Source organism: Leptosomus discolor, chromosome 7 (assembly GCF_034619465.1).
Source record: "Leptosomus discolor isolate bLepDis1 chromosome 7, bLepDis1.hap2, whole genome shotgun sequence".
In the NCBI taxonomy this organism is placed as follows: domain Eukaryota; kingdom Metazoa; phylum Chordata; class Aves; order Leptosomiformes; family Leptosomidae; genus Leptosomus; species Leptosomus discolor.
Genome location: NC_141397.1, coordinates 26452524 through 26468896, shown reverse-complemented (window position 1 = coordinate 26468896; position 16373 = coordinate 26452524). Strand labels below are relative to the sequence as shown.

Below are 16373 nucleotides of genomic sequence, written 5' to 3'. Positions count from 1 at the left end.
ACTTCATATAGTCGATTCACTTAAATTGTAAATATTACTTCTGTAAATATTACTGCTGTAAATATTACTGCTGCATTCAATCAGAATGCTGAAATCAGTAGTACCAGATACCTATTGTTCAGTTTTTGCCATTTGCACATGGCAGATATTGTCATTTCATAATCTTGTGTGGGGAAATATGAGAAATGCCTGAAGTGGCTGGCAAAAGCATCTGGAATCAAATGCTGAAACAATTTGCCATACTGGATAAAAAAAAATCTACAAAAAGCTTATACACTTGTTCTCAGCTTTTTCTGTTGTTGATGGAATGGTGTGTTATGTTATAGTATGCTATGCAGAATGCTTTCATTCTTTTTCCACTTGAGAGAATAAGAAGGTACAGTTTCTTCTTAATGTTATTCCTTTTTCTCTTGCTAAGGATCCGAACAATTTTTTAACACAAGCCTCAAGAGTCACTGTTCCCTGTTCTAAAGAACCTGAAGTACAACAGCTAACAGAGAATCCCTGCAGCCCTCAGAAGACTGAAGAGCATACACAAACGGCAAAATCAACTTTGCCTCAACCAGTTCAGTCCAAAGAAGAGCCAGTCAAAGGAACACATGTGCAACTTGAACCTAAGGGTAAACCCACAACACCAGGTAAGCTGTTTTTTGGCTTCAATAAATGTCCATTCAACTTAGACTTGTGTCCTGTGTTGGAAACTAGATATTATTTAAGAATTTATGGTAACATTTCAGATAATGCCTATTTCCTGCCGTAACTTGAGAAAGTCCTGAAGAGTTCTGTGATAATTATCATAAATTGTACAGCTTCCATATTTTGCAAGGTTTTTTCTTGGGCATGGTTTTAATAACTCTTGAGAGCAAAATCAATCAAACTTTTCTCTCCATGTAAAAAATGTATCCTGCTAACATCACTTAATTGAGACTATTCAAAGTGACTTTCAAATTGTTGGGTACTATTTATATCCAATCAATACAAGGTAAAGAGTCTGCATATGTTAGAAGAAGTCAAAGAAATGCTGCAAAGGTGCTCTAACTTTGCATGGCTTTTGCGTAGTGTCTTTCTTTCCAGTGGTAGCATTGATGTCAAAACAAGTGATCATCTCTAGTTTTAAATTCAACTACTTATTGGGTCAGAAACTTGGACTAACAGCTTGAACTTTTTGAAATGATAGTCAGTAGAGCAAGTGTGTGTCTCTAGATATGCTGACAATAAAAGACAAGCTCAGTAAAGTGGGGCGGGTGCCAAACAATGTATCCCCATTTTGTACTAGAATACTTATTTACATGAAGGATGCAAGTGAGGCTGGTTGTAGAGGAAATGTTGAAAAAGCAAACCAATTTAAATAACTGGTGATCACACGTGAACTTTAAGTGAAGGATGTCTATTTGCTCTGATTTGCTCCTTTAACTTCAGTGTTCTGTTACCATGGTGATTTGCACTTCAGGTTTAGTTTGTGTGAAGTATAAAAGAGTAAGAGCTGTAGACAGCTTTATTGCTTCACTCAGAACCTTAAGCAGGATGCGGAAGTGCAGTGATTTCTTTCTGTGTTTTGAGAGCTTCTTTCAAGGCAAAACAATTGTTCTTGTAGGGGGATCAGGAATTAAGCCCTTCCTGGAACGCTTTGGAGAGCGCTGTCAAGAGCGTAGTGCACGGACTCCTGCTACGAATACTCCAGGGTGCAGAACACCCGTCATTACCCCAAATACAAGGACAATCCAGGAAAAGCTTCTCAAACAAAATGAAAATTCCTCTACTGCCAGTTTAGCCCTTCAGCTTAAGCAGGTATAACTTGGTACATTCACAGCTTGCTTATAAGCTTGGAGAAGATTCTTACTATTCCACATCTACCTGAGGAATCTGAAATGTTTTGACATCTTAAAGCTGTCAACTTTTCACCCCATTCTCCTTTGTTTGCTTAGGAACGTGAACGAGAACTTGCTTGCCTTCGTGGCCGGTTTGATAGGGGCAATTTGTGGAGTGCAGAGAAAAGTGAAAGTTCAAAGAGAAAACTTCCAGAAGCTAAAATGGTAACGTGTTACCTCCGTGTATCAAAAGAGTATAGTCTGTGAATTGCTTTAATGTGTTCTGAACACAAGGATAGGTGTGCATATGTAAATAAAAGATAAAAACCTATGCTTTGTGAGTACCCAGGCTGTGCAAGACCGCTTGTCAGGTGGTTTGTATGATTACTGTATGTAACAAATTTTTAGATTTTTTTTTCCCTGCAGCAGAATCAGCTAAGGAGAGAGATGTTACTTCTTTAAGCCAATTGACTTTTTTATAAGTGTGGGTTTTCTAGTATTCTGTAACTAAACCAAAAGAAAGCTCCTCACATAAACACTGAATTTAGTACTTCAGCTGAATTTTTTTACGTAAGGAAGCAACGTCTTTTTCGTAGCAGAAGTTAAAATATATTTCTTTCTGGCAGTTTTTCTAGTCACTTTGAACATTACCTCCTGAAGGTACTGTGCTTTTATTTTTGCCAGGAAAGCCAACCTCAGGCTAGTCCAAAACGACCTCCTAGTTCAGATGCCAGCGCTTCTGGATCAGCAGAAGACACACCAGCAGGTGACAGGCCAGCAAAGTCTCCCAGTGTGGAGTCTTCAGGTAAGAACTGTCAACTCTGTGCCTGTGGCCAATACTGGACTGAAGCACTGCCCTAGGTGTTCATGAGCAGAAGGAGGCTAGCAGCACTGACCTAGAGAACAGGACTTCTTATTGGTTACTGGCTTGTCTAAATCTTCTCGTGTGATAATAATACTCTGCGCTCCTATACTACTTCAAAGATTGACAAGGCAAGACCGCCTTTTTGTTTCTCAGTGGGTTTACTTATGTTTCATACTTTCATGTATGTTGAGTGTAGGGAGAGTGAATGAGAATCGCCAGTTACAGGTTTAATCTATACTGTACATGAGTATTGGAATTTCCACAATAATCTAGTGGGAGGGAACTCTTCCCTTGTTGGTATTCCCTCACGGTATTAATTCTTATAGTAGGGAGTGTGAAAAGAATTCTGAGATGCCTGTGCCATCCTTTCTGGTGTTTATTGAGTGAAAGAGCCTCCAGTTCTCTGTGAAAAAAGAGTGAACTTAGTTGGCGCTTCTTGTGGACATTGTGGGCAAACAGGCTATCAAATGTACTCCTAGAAAACCAGGATGATATGCTGTTCTTGGGTTGGGTTTGTGTGTGGTCGGTTTTGTATGGTGGGGTTTTTTTGTTTGTTTCTTAAATTTTCCCACTTTGCTCTGGAGTGGCTTCAGCACTGTTTCTTGTGCTTTCAGTTTTCTGATTATAAGGTGAAAGTCTATCTGTACAGGCTGTGGAGAGTATTCTAATGCTTTGGGTTTTTTTTGAACGGCAAGATAACCAGAATACTTAATCTCGTGGGCTCTTTGTAAGTTGACAGCTATGTTATCAAACTTCTGAAATTCTAGAACTTTAAAAGAAAAAAATTAAAGGCTAGACATAATGTTCAGTGTCTTCTTCTTTTTATAAACTACTTAGATACTCCTAAATGTGAAGAGACTGGTAAACCAAGTCCTCTGAAGATCGCTGAGCCAAAGAGCCCTGTGAAAGTAATGTCTGTCTCAAGACTTGAACAACTTGCTGAGAAACCAAAAGGTTTGTATTGAGTGGATGTGTACTAATGCAATGAACTGTCTGTTGCCACTTGTCCGCCTGAGTGTTAATAGCCTTCAAATCTGAACAATGAATTAGCCATACATCTGCTGACTCTTGTGTGTGTTTTGTAATGAAGTTGATATAAAACAAATCAGAAAACTTCTTTTATCATAACCCTTCTCTCTTGACATTCAAGTCCTCAAGGAATATTAAACCACTGATATTAAGTTTATTGGGAGAGGATAGAAATGACTGCTCTACGGTGGGACTTGCAGTTAAGTTTCAAGCTTGTTTGAACTAAGATGTTGAAACTTGTCCAACAAGTACATCTTTTTATTCCTCTCTATCAGTTATGCAGTGTATGTGATAACAGTATATTAAAATAAGGATGGCAGTATACTTTAGGGTTCTATATGCCTGACTATAAGAAGTGCTTTTTAATCAAGCTTACTTGAAAAGAAAAAATAGTTAGCTTATCTGTTTATATTTTTCTGTTCATTTAATGAGAATGAAGATTTTTAGCCTTGATTCTACTAATATTTCTCAAACATCACCCTTCAGATGAAGTATACGAAATCGAAATGAGTGTGGATGATGAGATGAATAGCTCAAAAGTGATAAATGCAATTTTTGAAGTTCTTCAAGAGGATGGTCCAGACATAGAAAAGCTGAAGAAGGAAATGAGTATGAGCCTCGAAGGTGAAAGTGATGAGGATGAGCAGGAAGAGTCACTAAATATTTCATCAATGTCTTTGTTAACCCCTCTAGTGGAATCTGTTGGTCCAGAGGTGAGAGCTCTTATGAGGCTGGGAAGGGCTCGTTTATCACACAGAGATGTACAATTTGCTTGTGAACAGTGATATTTTGTTGTATTGTGATACCTGGGCAAATAGAGAAGTTACAAATGACATTTTGCTAATGAAAACATAATGAGGGAAAGTTCTTTTCACAGAATATTAGGGGTTGGAAGGGACCTTGAAAAATCATCTAGTCCAACCCCCCTGCCAGAGCAGGACCACCTAAAGTAGATCACACACTTTTCCTCTGAAAATAGCAGAGCACACTGGATGTTCTGCTAAACAAGTCATTTAACTTCTGCTAATCAAGCTTGAGTATATACATCTATTACTAGTGCTGGAATTCCAGTGGTATACATGTATTCAATGAAGTGGTTACTGATGAAAATCTGAAAAGAAGTAATTAAGTAACTGTAGCAGTTTGGAAACTAAGGGTGAAATCTTGAGTTCAATGATCTGTTGGTGTCTTTAAAATAAATAAATAAATTAGCTTGCTCTGTGTCCTAGGAAATATTTGTAAAATGTCTGTCAAATAGCATTAAGCAGCCTCCAAATTTGCTGTTTATACGCAAACAAGTAAAGGTGAGAGAAAACAAAGAATGATTAATGTGGACAGATATATGTAACACAACCTTTTCTTCTCCCTAGGCCTTTGTTTCTCCTTGTAAGTCAACTGGTGAAGGCAGCAGTATCAGCGATGTAAGTCTCAAGTCTGAAAAGTTCCAAAGGACTAAAGTTCCCAGGGCAGAATCCGCAGACAGTATTGGCTCTATGTCAGAAGATCGTAACCTTCCGTATAGGTAATAAACACAAAACCCCACACCTGATTCTGTAAGCGTGTAGATTAAGACCCCGGATTTAACTCTGTTTAATGAGGCATACTGCTTAAACTACAGATGAAGGTTTTCCCAGGATCTCAGCCCTCATCAAAGATTGCATCTGTGTAGTCTTTGTTGCTTAAACTTAATATGAGCTGATAGAATGCTTTTTTAAAGCCATTTTGGCAAGTTGGAAAACATAAATACCAGATACATATGTATGTTAAAAAAAAAAGCTTGGTACACCTGTGAAACATTTAATGGTGTTTCCTCTTTTAAAAGTGTTGATGCGTATAGATCTCAAAGATTTAAAGAAACTGATCGTCCTTCAATAAAGCAAATCATTGTTCGCAAAGAAGATGTTACTTCCAAACTAGAAATGAAAAAGAACGGCCCATCTGATCAAGTCAATATCAAAAAGAAAATGCAGGTATTTGACATACTTCTTAAAACCCTTTTTCTAATTTAGTATTTCCTCGCTTAATTTCCCCTCTGAAAGTCCAGGACATTAACATACTGCATAGAACTGCAAAATTAGGTTGTTTAGCATAAATATCTAATGGTAGGGAATGATACCACATAATTTGAAATGCTATTGCATTGCTTAGAAGGATCATGCTATAATATAAGTCTAGAGAGAACAAGACACTGTTTTGAGAAAGGACAGGGAATCTGTATATTATTGCTGCCTTAGAATTAGGCAGGATTCATAACTACATACTTTCAATATGCAATATTCTGATCTTTACTGGTGCCTCGTTCACCTACATTGCTGAATTTCTGGTTAACTGGTGAAGAGAAGGCTAGACTGGATATGGAGCATACAAACATTTGAAGTCTCACTCTCCACCATATTTAAATTATCTCTGAGGTAAAAAGAAGTTGTGCTGCAATATTCTTTTGCAGAAGTAACTATAAACTGCAAGATTTGTGTAGTTTACTGTTTAAATGGTCTGCTTTTTCTGAAGCACAGCCTCAAAAATGCTAATCTCAAGACATTTCCTTGTTGGAATGTAACACTAAATCTTTCTTGCCAATTATTTTTACTACTGTTTTACTCTAGGAGCTGAATAATGAGATCAACATGCAGCAGACAGTGATTCATCAAGCCAGTCAAGCTCTGAACTGCTGTTTTGATGAGGAACATGGAAAAGGGTCACAAGAAGAAGCAGAGGCAGAGAGGCTGCTTCTTCTTGCAAGTAGGTTTTTAGACTCAAGTTCAATTCTTTTTCATTAACATTTTGGGAAGAATTGATGAACTCTGGCAATGCATTTACTAAGCTGCCTTGTAGCTGCTTATTTATGGTTCTTTACCTGGAAAACGGGAGAGGATAATATCTGTTCTGTCTCAGCTGCTTCTGTAGGCAAGAGGACATTTTTGGTATCTTTCTTGTCCCTAATATTCCTGCTATTCTGCAAGATGATTAATGTTTCTGTTGCATTTTGCATACTTACAGGGGGAAAAAAATGTTCAGCACTACTTTTTCCTCTGTTACAACTATAATTCATTAATTTCTCTATGTAGCTGAGAAGAGAACTGCTTTATTGGAAGAACTGAATAAACTGAAGAGTGAAGGACCTCATAGTAAAAGAAATAAAGCTGCTTCTACATCCACTGAATTTGCTCCATCCAGGGGATCTGTTTCTATTTCAGAAATGCGTCTGCCTCTAAAAGCAGACTTCGTATGTGGTACAGTTCAAAAGCCAGGTAAAACTAGCAACTGAAAGCTTTGCCTCTCCCCTACCCTTTCCCTCATCCTCCCTACATATATTTCCAGTTCATTCTCCTTGGCTTTTTGTCATCTGCATTGGTGTGTCTCGGAACTCTGGGGCAATGAAAATTTAGCAATTCCATTTAATTGATCTGCTTTTTGGCTAAGTTTTCAATATTTTCCATGGTTGTTTTAATTGCATCCTTTTCTGGCTTGTGGGGTTCAAGAAACTTATCAAGACTCTCCCAGCCAGTCTTTAAAGATCTTTGTGGTCCTCTGTAACCTGTTGGGGAGGAAGTAGAATTTGTATCTCAGGTTGTCTTCTCTCTTGCTGCCTTGGAATTTTTTTGTTGGATGCAAGTCTCTAGTACTAAGTATTATGTAAATTCTGACCTCTGTGTTTGTGTGAAGTGCTCATTAAGCCTCTAGGGTTTTTTGTCCTTCTGTTAACATCCAAAAATTACTTAATTTACAAAGACTAGTCTTCCATTATCTTGTCATATTTAAGTCATTAAAGCATTAAAATGGGGATTTGTTGTTTCTTTTGTTCCAGAAGAATATCTGACAATATCTTTCTGTAGGTCTAGAGGCTTATCTTGGAGCATAGTAAGCTTCTGTCATGCAGTTGTTTAAAGAATCTGCAAGCCCACAGTAACCAGTGCCGTTTTATATAATTCCACAGAATATGATTGTAGCTGGACAAGTTACTAATTACCTCCCTGAAAGTTGAGGACAAAAGTCATTGGAGAAAGTCTTGTTTAATACTGCTTGCAAAATTTCTACTAATGAATTCATCTGTATTCTTTCTTGTTTAACTGCCCTATGAAATGCAAAGTGTGGGTTTTATATCTTCAAATAAAACCACAGCTAAGAATATAAATTTAAATATCTGACCTAATTTGCCACCCCCTGCCCACTCCCAACATGTTACAGTTCTTGTTGCTTGAGACAATTCATCTCTCCTATAAGAAAGCCTCTCTAATGGTTACAAATCTCTAAGTTTAGTTTCTATCCATAATTCTCAAAACCAAATTGTCGAAACAACTGTGAACTATTTGTCATTAAAATTTTATTTGGGAAATGCAGTATTTGCTATACATTGTGTACCAGAAGCTCTATTAATCACTTTCACCTCTGAAGAGAACATCAAATATAAAGAGTACAAATCAGTGTGCTGGCTTCTGCAACAGATGTTCTGAAAGCTGTGACTTGTCCTATACAACAGAGCACTCAAACCAGTTGTTAATCTTGTGGAGACAGTCTTACTAGTGGACACAGTAGGGGAAAAAAAAACTTGTTTGGAAAGTTCATAAGCAAATCTTGACTGTAACCAAGTGCTTAAGTGGGGTTATATGTTTAACGGCAATGCAGTACTTGAGGGGTTTTATACACTTGGACACCTTTGGCTAACAAAACCATCTAATATGTATTTACAGAAGCAGCAAATTACTACTATGTAATAATACTGAGATCTGGAGCAGAAAACATGGTTGCAACTCCATTAGCAAGTACTGCCAGCTCCCTGAATGGAGATGCTCTTACTTTTAGTACAACATTTACTATGTAAGTATAAAGACACTGTTTTGGAACCATTTTCAACTCTGATGGTGGAGCATGCATAAAAACGTTTAAAGTCTTCCTGTAAGGATGTCATGTTCTGCAAACAAATCTGGTGAGATCTTGCAGTATGGGTATTTCCTGCTTCAAGAAATAGGTGGAATGTGCTTCTCTCAAAAGAGCAATCTAGACTTATTCTGCCATCCATCAGCTAATTTATCTCTAAGCTTTTTTTTTTGCTTTTGTTCTCTCCTGCAACACCTGCAATGACAGATGGATAGCTCTGAGATGATGTGTTTCTCTTTTGCAGCAACTAACATTTTGTATAGCTATTTGGTTTTGGTATCTGGAAAAATAGTACTCATAAAACTAAAACTTCAACTCCCATATGTTAGCTAAAAAGGTATTGTGAGTTCAAACAGATGTTAGCAAAAGTCTTCCAAAATGAATATGCAAACTCCCTTTTTAAAGGCTTAAAACCAGCAATGCTGCTTGCACTGAAGAGTACTGTTGTAGAAGTGAAAGGATCTTAAACAGCCCTATTGGCTTGCAAGATCGAACTATGACTTACTAGTAAAAGATTAGCTATTAGTCAGCACTAGGGCTAAGCTTCTCTTTTGTAGAACCTAGCTGCTCCCCGCACAGTTTTAAGGAGCGGAAGGAGGGAAGTAATAAAGAGCAACTTTGAAAAACAAACAAACAAAAACAACAACCAAAAAAACCCAAACAAAAAACTCTTTTTGTTTTAGTCTGTGTTTAACTTATTTTTTTCCCTCTCCTCCCTTTTAGGCACGACGTGTCAAATGACTTTGAAATAAATATAGAAGTTTACAGTTTGGTATGTATTAGTTCCTGTCAAGAGGACATGTAAGGGAGAATGTGTTGTACTTTCTTAATAACTTCTTGCCTTACAGGTACAGAGAAAAGAAGTTACAAGCACTGATAAAAGGAAAAAGACAAATAAATCTAAGGTAAATGAAACGTGAAAATATGTTGTATTTCAACAGAAGGTACATTGGGAAGACTGCAGTGTTCAGGGAGAACTGACTAATAGTCTTGGACAATCTGTTGCTTGCTTTTGCTCTTGTTCTTTCTTGGAACATCTGCAATGACAGATGACTTATTGAGTACTGCAGCTATTACTAGATTAGACCTGCAGCACTTGGTTGAGTTTGAATTATTTGAGGCCAAGGAGAAGTCTTATTACTAGTTCTGCAAAAATTCTATGCTTTGCAAAATTATTTGTTAGGCATGGTGCCTCTGATAGTGACTTAGTGCCCTTATTCTCCACTTTGCTTAAACTACACCAGTCAATATGCCCTACCCTGCAGTTGGATTTGTCTTAGAGGTTCTATTAATCAACTGCAACACTTTTATTTCTTCCCAGTGTTAAGTTAAAAGCACTAGATGCTTATTTTTTAAAGGTAATATTGTTTTAATAACTCCTTGGGTATAAACATTTCAGCTTGGATAGGGTGCACATTTCAAATGTTTGTGCTTTAAGGCTTTGTAACCTCAAACAAGCCAGAGGCTTTCTGGAGGTGTTTGGGTGTTTTCTTTTTTTTCTTTCTCTTGTCGTTCCAATAGCTGAGCACACAGTGTATTAATGATTTTAGGTCTGATTTCCTCCTTGTCAAGGTATCTGCACTTAATAAAAACAAGAAACTTGGAGGTCTTTCAAACCATGAGAACTTAAGTCTTGTCTCTGCAAACAGAAATAGGAACTTTCTTTAACCTTTACTTTCATCTGGCACAGTGAAAGTATGCTTCCACCTATCCACCAATAAAACCAGTTTGAAGTCCAGGGTTTCTTTCTCTTCTGTGCTGTAGTTTAGAGGAATCTTTACTTAAAACTGAATGTTTTTGTGCCACTGCAGGTAAAGTTGCTGATGTGGGGTTATAGGTTTCTGATGGCAAACCTATAACTTGTATCTGCTTTTTGACAAGCTTCTTACACTTGTCTTTCAGCTTCAAGGATAGATGAGTACATAATTGAGTACATAATTCCAGTTCATGTTTAATATACAGTCTTACTTAAACTTTGAGATTTTTTCACCTGAGAATGGAGCTAACGTACAACAGTAGCACATTGAACATCTCTGTGCTTGTATTGTTAACTCTTATCTTTAATAAGTAAATGTAGCTTTGAAACACTATGACACGAAGGAAAAAGGTCTAGTAAGATTGTTTTTTTCAAATGCATGCTGTCCATCCCAAGATAATACATACTTAAATTTTTCTACAGTAAATATTTGATATGTAGCATTTCTTCCACCAAAATAAGTTACATTCAGTCAAAAACTGAGACTTTCTTGTTACAACGACTAGTATCCGTTCAAAATTTTAGATAAGCCATCAGTAGTTTTATTGTCTAATTTTCATGCTAATGCAATGGACAAATTCGGTAGCGAATGCATTTATCTTGTATTCTTTTGTAGGTTATCACTCCTAAGAGATTATTAACTTCTATTACCTCTGTAAGTATAAATGTAATATTATAACAAGATCTGGTTATGACCACTTCCAAGGGCCACGCACTCACACTGAATAAGGCTGTGCTCGTAGTAGGCATTTTGTGTCCTTTACTTGAAATGCTATAAAATGTCCAGCCTTCTACCAAACTCTCCAGCCATCAGCTCAAGAAATAGGTAACAGCTCTAAATGTGTAATGCTGGAAATATGCAGGTTTTTACTACCCATTTATTTGGACGTTCTTTTCAAGATTTGGTTGGTTGGTTGTTCTGGGTTTTTTTTTAAGTACTTGAGATCTAGCTTCTTTCTAACCTGGCTTAGTCTTCTCTAGAGAATATCAGAAATTACTTTTGTACTAATTTTTTTTTTAATTTCTCTCTCTTTCTAGAAAAGCAGCCTTCTTACTCCGGGTAAGTAAAATCTGAACATGCCAAGATGAATAATCTACATTGGGTGGCTAAAGCAGTATATCAATAAACAATACTTGTAACAGATGATAGTTTGGGAGTCATAAACAGAATTTTGTCAGTTTGCCAGCCCAGAAACTGGCCATATGTTTATATCTGGGTTACCATTATATTTAATGGAAGGTCTCTTCACAAAATCAAACTAGTGTCTGGTATCAGATGCCTGTGATTTACATTCTTTTCCTGAAAAAGTGAACTCAGACGAACTTTAAGATCTTAAACTGGAGTCTGATGGCAACAACATAATACAGAGTAAACTTGAAAATATGAACAGATTCTGAAGTATTGCTTGTGTGAACTGTTTTTAACATGTTTATGTATTTCTGACTCTTGGGGGAGAAGAAAAGCATCTCTGAGTGTTTCTAACTACATAAAAACATGTTATACACTTGCCCAACTACAGTTTGAGGTATTTGAGCTAGCTTTAGTACAAATTGCAGCAGTAAGGAGCTCATGAACTAACTGTGGAATGTATACTATGCTGCTGCAACCAGGCAGTTTCCTGTGCCTGAGCTACAGTGCTTGTTTCTATTGATATAAGTGCAAAGAGGAATACAAGCGTACAAATTCTGGAAGACTGCAGTGTATCAGTTGAGAAGAGGTTAAGAGGTTTGAAAGTCAAGTTCCTACTGCAGAGCATGTGTGCTTTGTAGTACCCTAGAGCGCTCTGTCCCCCTGAGACTTTAAATGCTTTGGCTTCTCCTTTGTGAATATTTCAAAACTTCTTTCTGAAAGTAAAGATCTACTGAGGAGGAACGGTGTGCACCAAGATCCTGTCTGAATGGTCTGCTGGGCTGCGCTGCAGAGAGTGCTTCTGCTGAGTAGGGTGTGCATACAGTAGTCAAATTAAGCCTTTTTAAATCTTTCAGCAGCCTGATTGTGTGATGTGTTACATCTTGACTTTAACGTCTTGATTTTAACTTCTTTCCCCACAGCCATGGCCAGTCCAGGTGGCCCTAATGCTGTACGTACTACTAGTTTCATCCTTGTTGGATCCCATAAGCTATCGCTGTCTTCTGTAGGAAATGCCAAATTTGCGCTGGACAAGGTAATGGAAATTATTGGTTACTAATCCAAAGGTAATTCCATACTACTAAAAAACCGAATGAGTCTGGGTTTATTGTTTTCAGGTGAAATTAACATCCTAGGAATGAAACATGTAGGTGTTTATATATGTGTGTGTGTGTGTAAAAAAAAAAAAAAAAAAACAAACAAAAAAACCCAAACAAAACAAACAAACAAAAAAAAAAAAAAACCAAAAAAACCCCACATTATGCATGGCTGTTGCTACTCTTATTTAATTTCATATGACTGAAATGTGATTTTGAGATGCACCAGAAAGACTTCCATTATTATGCCAGATGTTCTTTCTTTTCTGTAGCTCAATGCAGAGTATGGTTATGCAAAAATAATGAAGTCATTTGGTTACTGATTTGCTTTCATGACAAAAAAAAATGATGTATGCAGTTGGCATCTCTGTACCTGGTCTTCATATTATTTGTTGCTCCTTACGGTCTTGCAGTTATCACTAAATAAGACATTAAGTGTGTTTTAATGATAATGAAGTATTTGAAATTTTCTGCATTTAACTTAAAAATTGCCCTTTGGATATAATTAGGAGTATGAGTTTCCTTTCATATCCCAATTAAATTCATAGAAGCAAATGATCTTAAGATTTGTTTGAAGGAGAGCTATTATTGAGTTTTATACCATTAGTTCCTTGTCTAAACAGAATGTTTATTGGCTTTTAACAATAGAATTTAAAAAGTACATTTTTACATTCATTGTAATCTCTAACCTTGTAACACCTTATACCCAAAACCTATTTTAATAGGTGTTTATGCTAGCAGCTATCCTAAGCTAACGGAAATTAATTCAGAAGTTGCTACGATTTATGATAGTACTAAATTAAGCTTTTATCTGTCCAAACAGCAGCATAAGAATAAATTTTCTTCTTGGCTAATTAAATCTTATTGTGATGGTAGCAGTATTGCAGTTATAGCTTCTGATGAGAGATCTCAAGAATTGATGGTGTTCATGCATAAGATTAAAACCAAAGTATTGCAATTATCCCAACTTACTTTTTAGAAGTTTTACTTTTTGCAGATAGAAGCAGACTCCTGTACTCAAACAGCTCATGGAACTTAATGGTTGAATTGCACTGCTGTTACTGACAGTGCGGACTTCAGAAGTACCAGATTTGGTTCTTCACCATAAAATGTTCCTCTTAACCAGAACTATGTGTAGAAATCTTACTTCTATGGCTTGGCTGCTGGAAGCCCCTTGTTCTTGGAGTTTTGGAAACCAGCTTTTACATTATATTCAGCAATCTGGATTTGAAATATTTTAGTTTACTCTTTAGGACAGGACACTGGACTGGACTAGTAAACTGTAGCACAAGCACGGGGTCCAAATAAAATTCCAGAGAAACCATCACTTGGTTGATTCTTTCCAGATACAAACTTCAACAGTTGTGAATAAGAATTCCCCTTTTCATCAGATAATTTAACAGACACAAAAAAGAAGTTAGCATCTCTGTAGAGCTTCAGTTTTGACTTTGTCTGTGGCTGAACCAAATAGCTGCTTTTTAACTTGCTCCAGGCGTTTCTAATACAGAACAAACTGCTGCCACAGTGGGTTTTTTGAGTTTCATTTCTCCCTTTTACGTGCACTGTTAAAATTCGGGGTAGAAAGGACAAAAATGTACTTACATATAATTCTGTCCTTTTTTTATAAACCTTAACTTTACACTAACTGCATTGAGCGTGTTTCTTTTTTCCCCAGATAAATTTTGAAGGGGAGGAAAAAGAGCTGTTGGGATGTATGTTCCAGGACAAGGTTGCTATGATCCTTTAAGTTTTTAACTTAAAATGAGAAACTCCTTCCTACTGCGTGTTGCTCATGTCTGTCTGGCCTTTTTGCGGTATTTTTTTTTAATTTTTCGAAGAAAATGCTGATAGAGAGTTACTAAGTACGGGATGTTAGGAGCCTTTGAGACTTGCAGAATTGGACTTACTGTCTTTTACAATAATAAGCGTGCTGCTGGAACTCAAAGTTATTTAGGCCACCTAGAGTTTTTCCTTAACTAGCATGTGTCACTTGTCTTCCTAGATTGCTAGAGGAGGGTTTCTCTTACTTCAAAACAAATAGACGCATCTCTTAAGGATTGCTAGTCAGGAAATTTGAGCTGACTTCTTGATGAGCTGCACAGAACATAGAACCAGCTACTCTGCAGAGGGCCAGGGAAAAATGATTGGCCGCCTAAATGTTGGTTTAACTTGACTTGTTGCCACTGAAGAAAATTGAAATCTCTCAGGAACTAAACATCTTGTTTCTTATTCTATTAAGACCTTGTTCTGTCCAGACCTATCAAGACCTTTGTTTTTTAAGCAAAAAGCAATCATAAAGAACTGAAGTTTTAAAAGTACTAAACATATTAAAACTTGAGGTTCTTATTTGTACACAAATGTGCAATTAAAATATTTTGTTTGTTGTATACATTTTTGGCTTTAAGAATTATGTAAATTGATATACTTAAAAAGTGATTGGTCTTTAATATCTGAAAATAGTTTTGTTTTAGTTAATAGCTAACTCAGATCCCTCAGAAGAGTTTTGGATAACTTTATGTTTTTTCTCAAAATTAAACAGGTAATAATTTTAGTACTTATCATCTATTTGTAATAAAAAGTCTCCTAAGAAACCAATTTTTTGCAAATTCTTCAGAGTTATCTTGGGTATCTTTAAAGATAATCTTCTGTGACAGTAAGCCAACTTCCTATGGTAGGTATCTGAATGACTACACTAGAATGCAAGCTAGCCTAGTCATGGGCTTTAGTTTTTTTTCCATATAGCTGGATATTCAACAAATTGCTTTCTTTCCACCACCTCCACTCCACTTGCCTTTGAAAGGGATATATTGTTGACAAGAATGTGGTATATTCTTGTTATGTGCATAGGAGGGTTTTTCCAGACTTGCTTTAGTAATCAGTAACGGTGGTGTAGGCTCTGCATAGCCGATATGTTCTGTTTGTTATACAGCCTTTTGGCTTTGCTGTCACAGGGCTCTTCACTGGTAAACTTTGTAATCCACAAAGCAGAGTCTTCTGTCCTGATGTAAATTAGAAAGGAATGCAAAAACCACAAACTTGAAGTGGGGAATTGGCCAAACTTCCTTGAGGCCCTCATTCGGAAGTGGATTTTACTGTGGTTTGGTAGTATGTAAGCCAATGTTCCCTGGTGTAGCATGTAGGGTTATAGTTGTCTTTGATAAAAATCCAGGACTGATGCCATTAATTTCATGATGTGGAAACATTTTACTATTTTTGCTTCTCAAATGGTCATGCAGACTCTTGCCTGGTGCTCAAAATTTTGCTGTGCTACACTGTAGGGCCAAGGACACGAACAGGCCATGCACGCTGTCCTAGTTGAGTAGATCTAACATATAAAAATGATTTAATCATCTGCTTGTGCACATGTGTATCGTGTCTGGGAGGAAGCTGCAGTATTCCTACCATTCAAAGACCATCTATTTCTAACCCTAACATCTGTTTCAGTGTTCTACAGGGTTCACTGAGGCCTACAGATGTACACTTTTAACTGCTGAGGGTTGCTTTTTTTTCATCTTAACTACTAGCAAAATTTAATTCTGTTTGATAGACATCCCATTACTCTAAAAGCTTCTTCATTGTTGTATACACACATCTGTTCCTTGGCAAACGGTTCTTTCTTTGTGTTTGAGAACCACCATCAACTTTTCTGTTTTTTTTTTTTTTTTCCCTAGTGAGACAAAGCACTGATGTTTCTGATTTTTTTTTTTTGCAAGATTCTCAGTATTTCTTATTCAGATTAGCAACAAAATATGGTATGTAGAATGCCCTGCAGATCACTACTGGCTTGTTGAATTAGCAATTTGTCTCTTAGTTT

At 36.8% G+C, this 16373-nt stretch overlaps 1 protein-coding gene across 1 annotated transcript in view; it reads left to right on the top strand.

The window, feature by feature from the left end:
* The window catches only part of ANLN (anillin, actin binding protein), a 28250-nt gene that overhangs the window by 6614 nt on the left and 5263 nt on the right, over positions 1-16373 (top strand). The window contains exons 5-21 of the mRNA XM_086468013.1: positions 419-638; positions 1595-1788; positions 1926-2033; positions 2493-2613; positions 3511-3627; positions 4189-4415; positions 5073-5224; positions 5525-5672; positions 6306-6441; positions 6768-6950; positions 8391-8517; positions 9301-9349; positions 9426-9482; positions 10950-10988; positions 11372-11393; positions 12386-12498; positions 14235-14288. Coding sequence (XP_086324139.1) covers positions 419-638; positions 1595-1788; positions 1926-2033; positions 2493-2613; positions 3511-3627; positions 4189-4415; positions 5073-5224; positions 5525-5672; positions 6306-6441; positions 6768-6950; positions 8391-8517; positions 9301-9349; positions 9426-9482; positions 10950-10988; positions 11372-11393; positions 12386-12498; positions 14235-14288 — 2067 coding nt within the window. The remainder of the gene's footprint in view (positions 1-418; positions 639-1594; positions 1789-1925; positions 2034-2492; positions 2614-3510; positions 3628-4188; positions 4416-5072; positions 5225-5524; positions 5673-6305; positions 6442-6767; positions 6951-8390; positions 8518-9300; positions 9350-9425; positions 9483-10949; positions 10989-11371; positions 11394-12385; positions 12499-14234; positions 14289-16373) is intronic.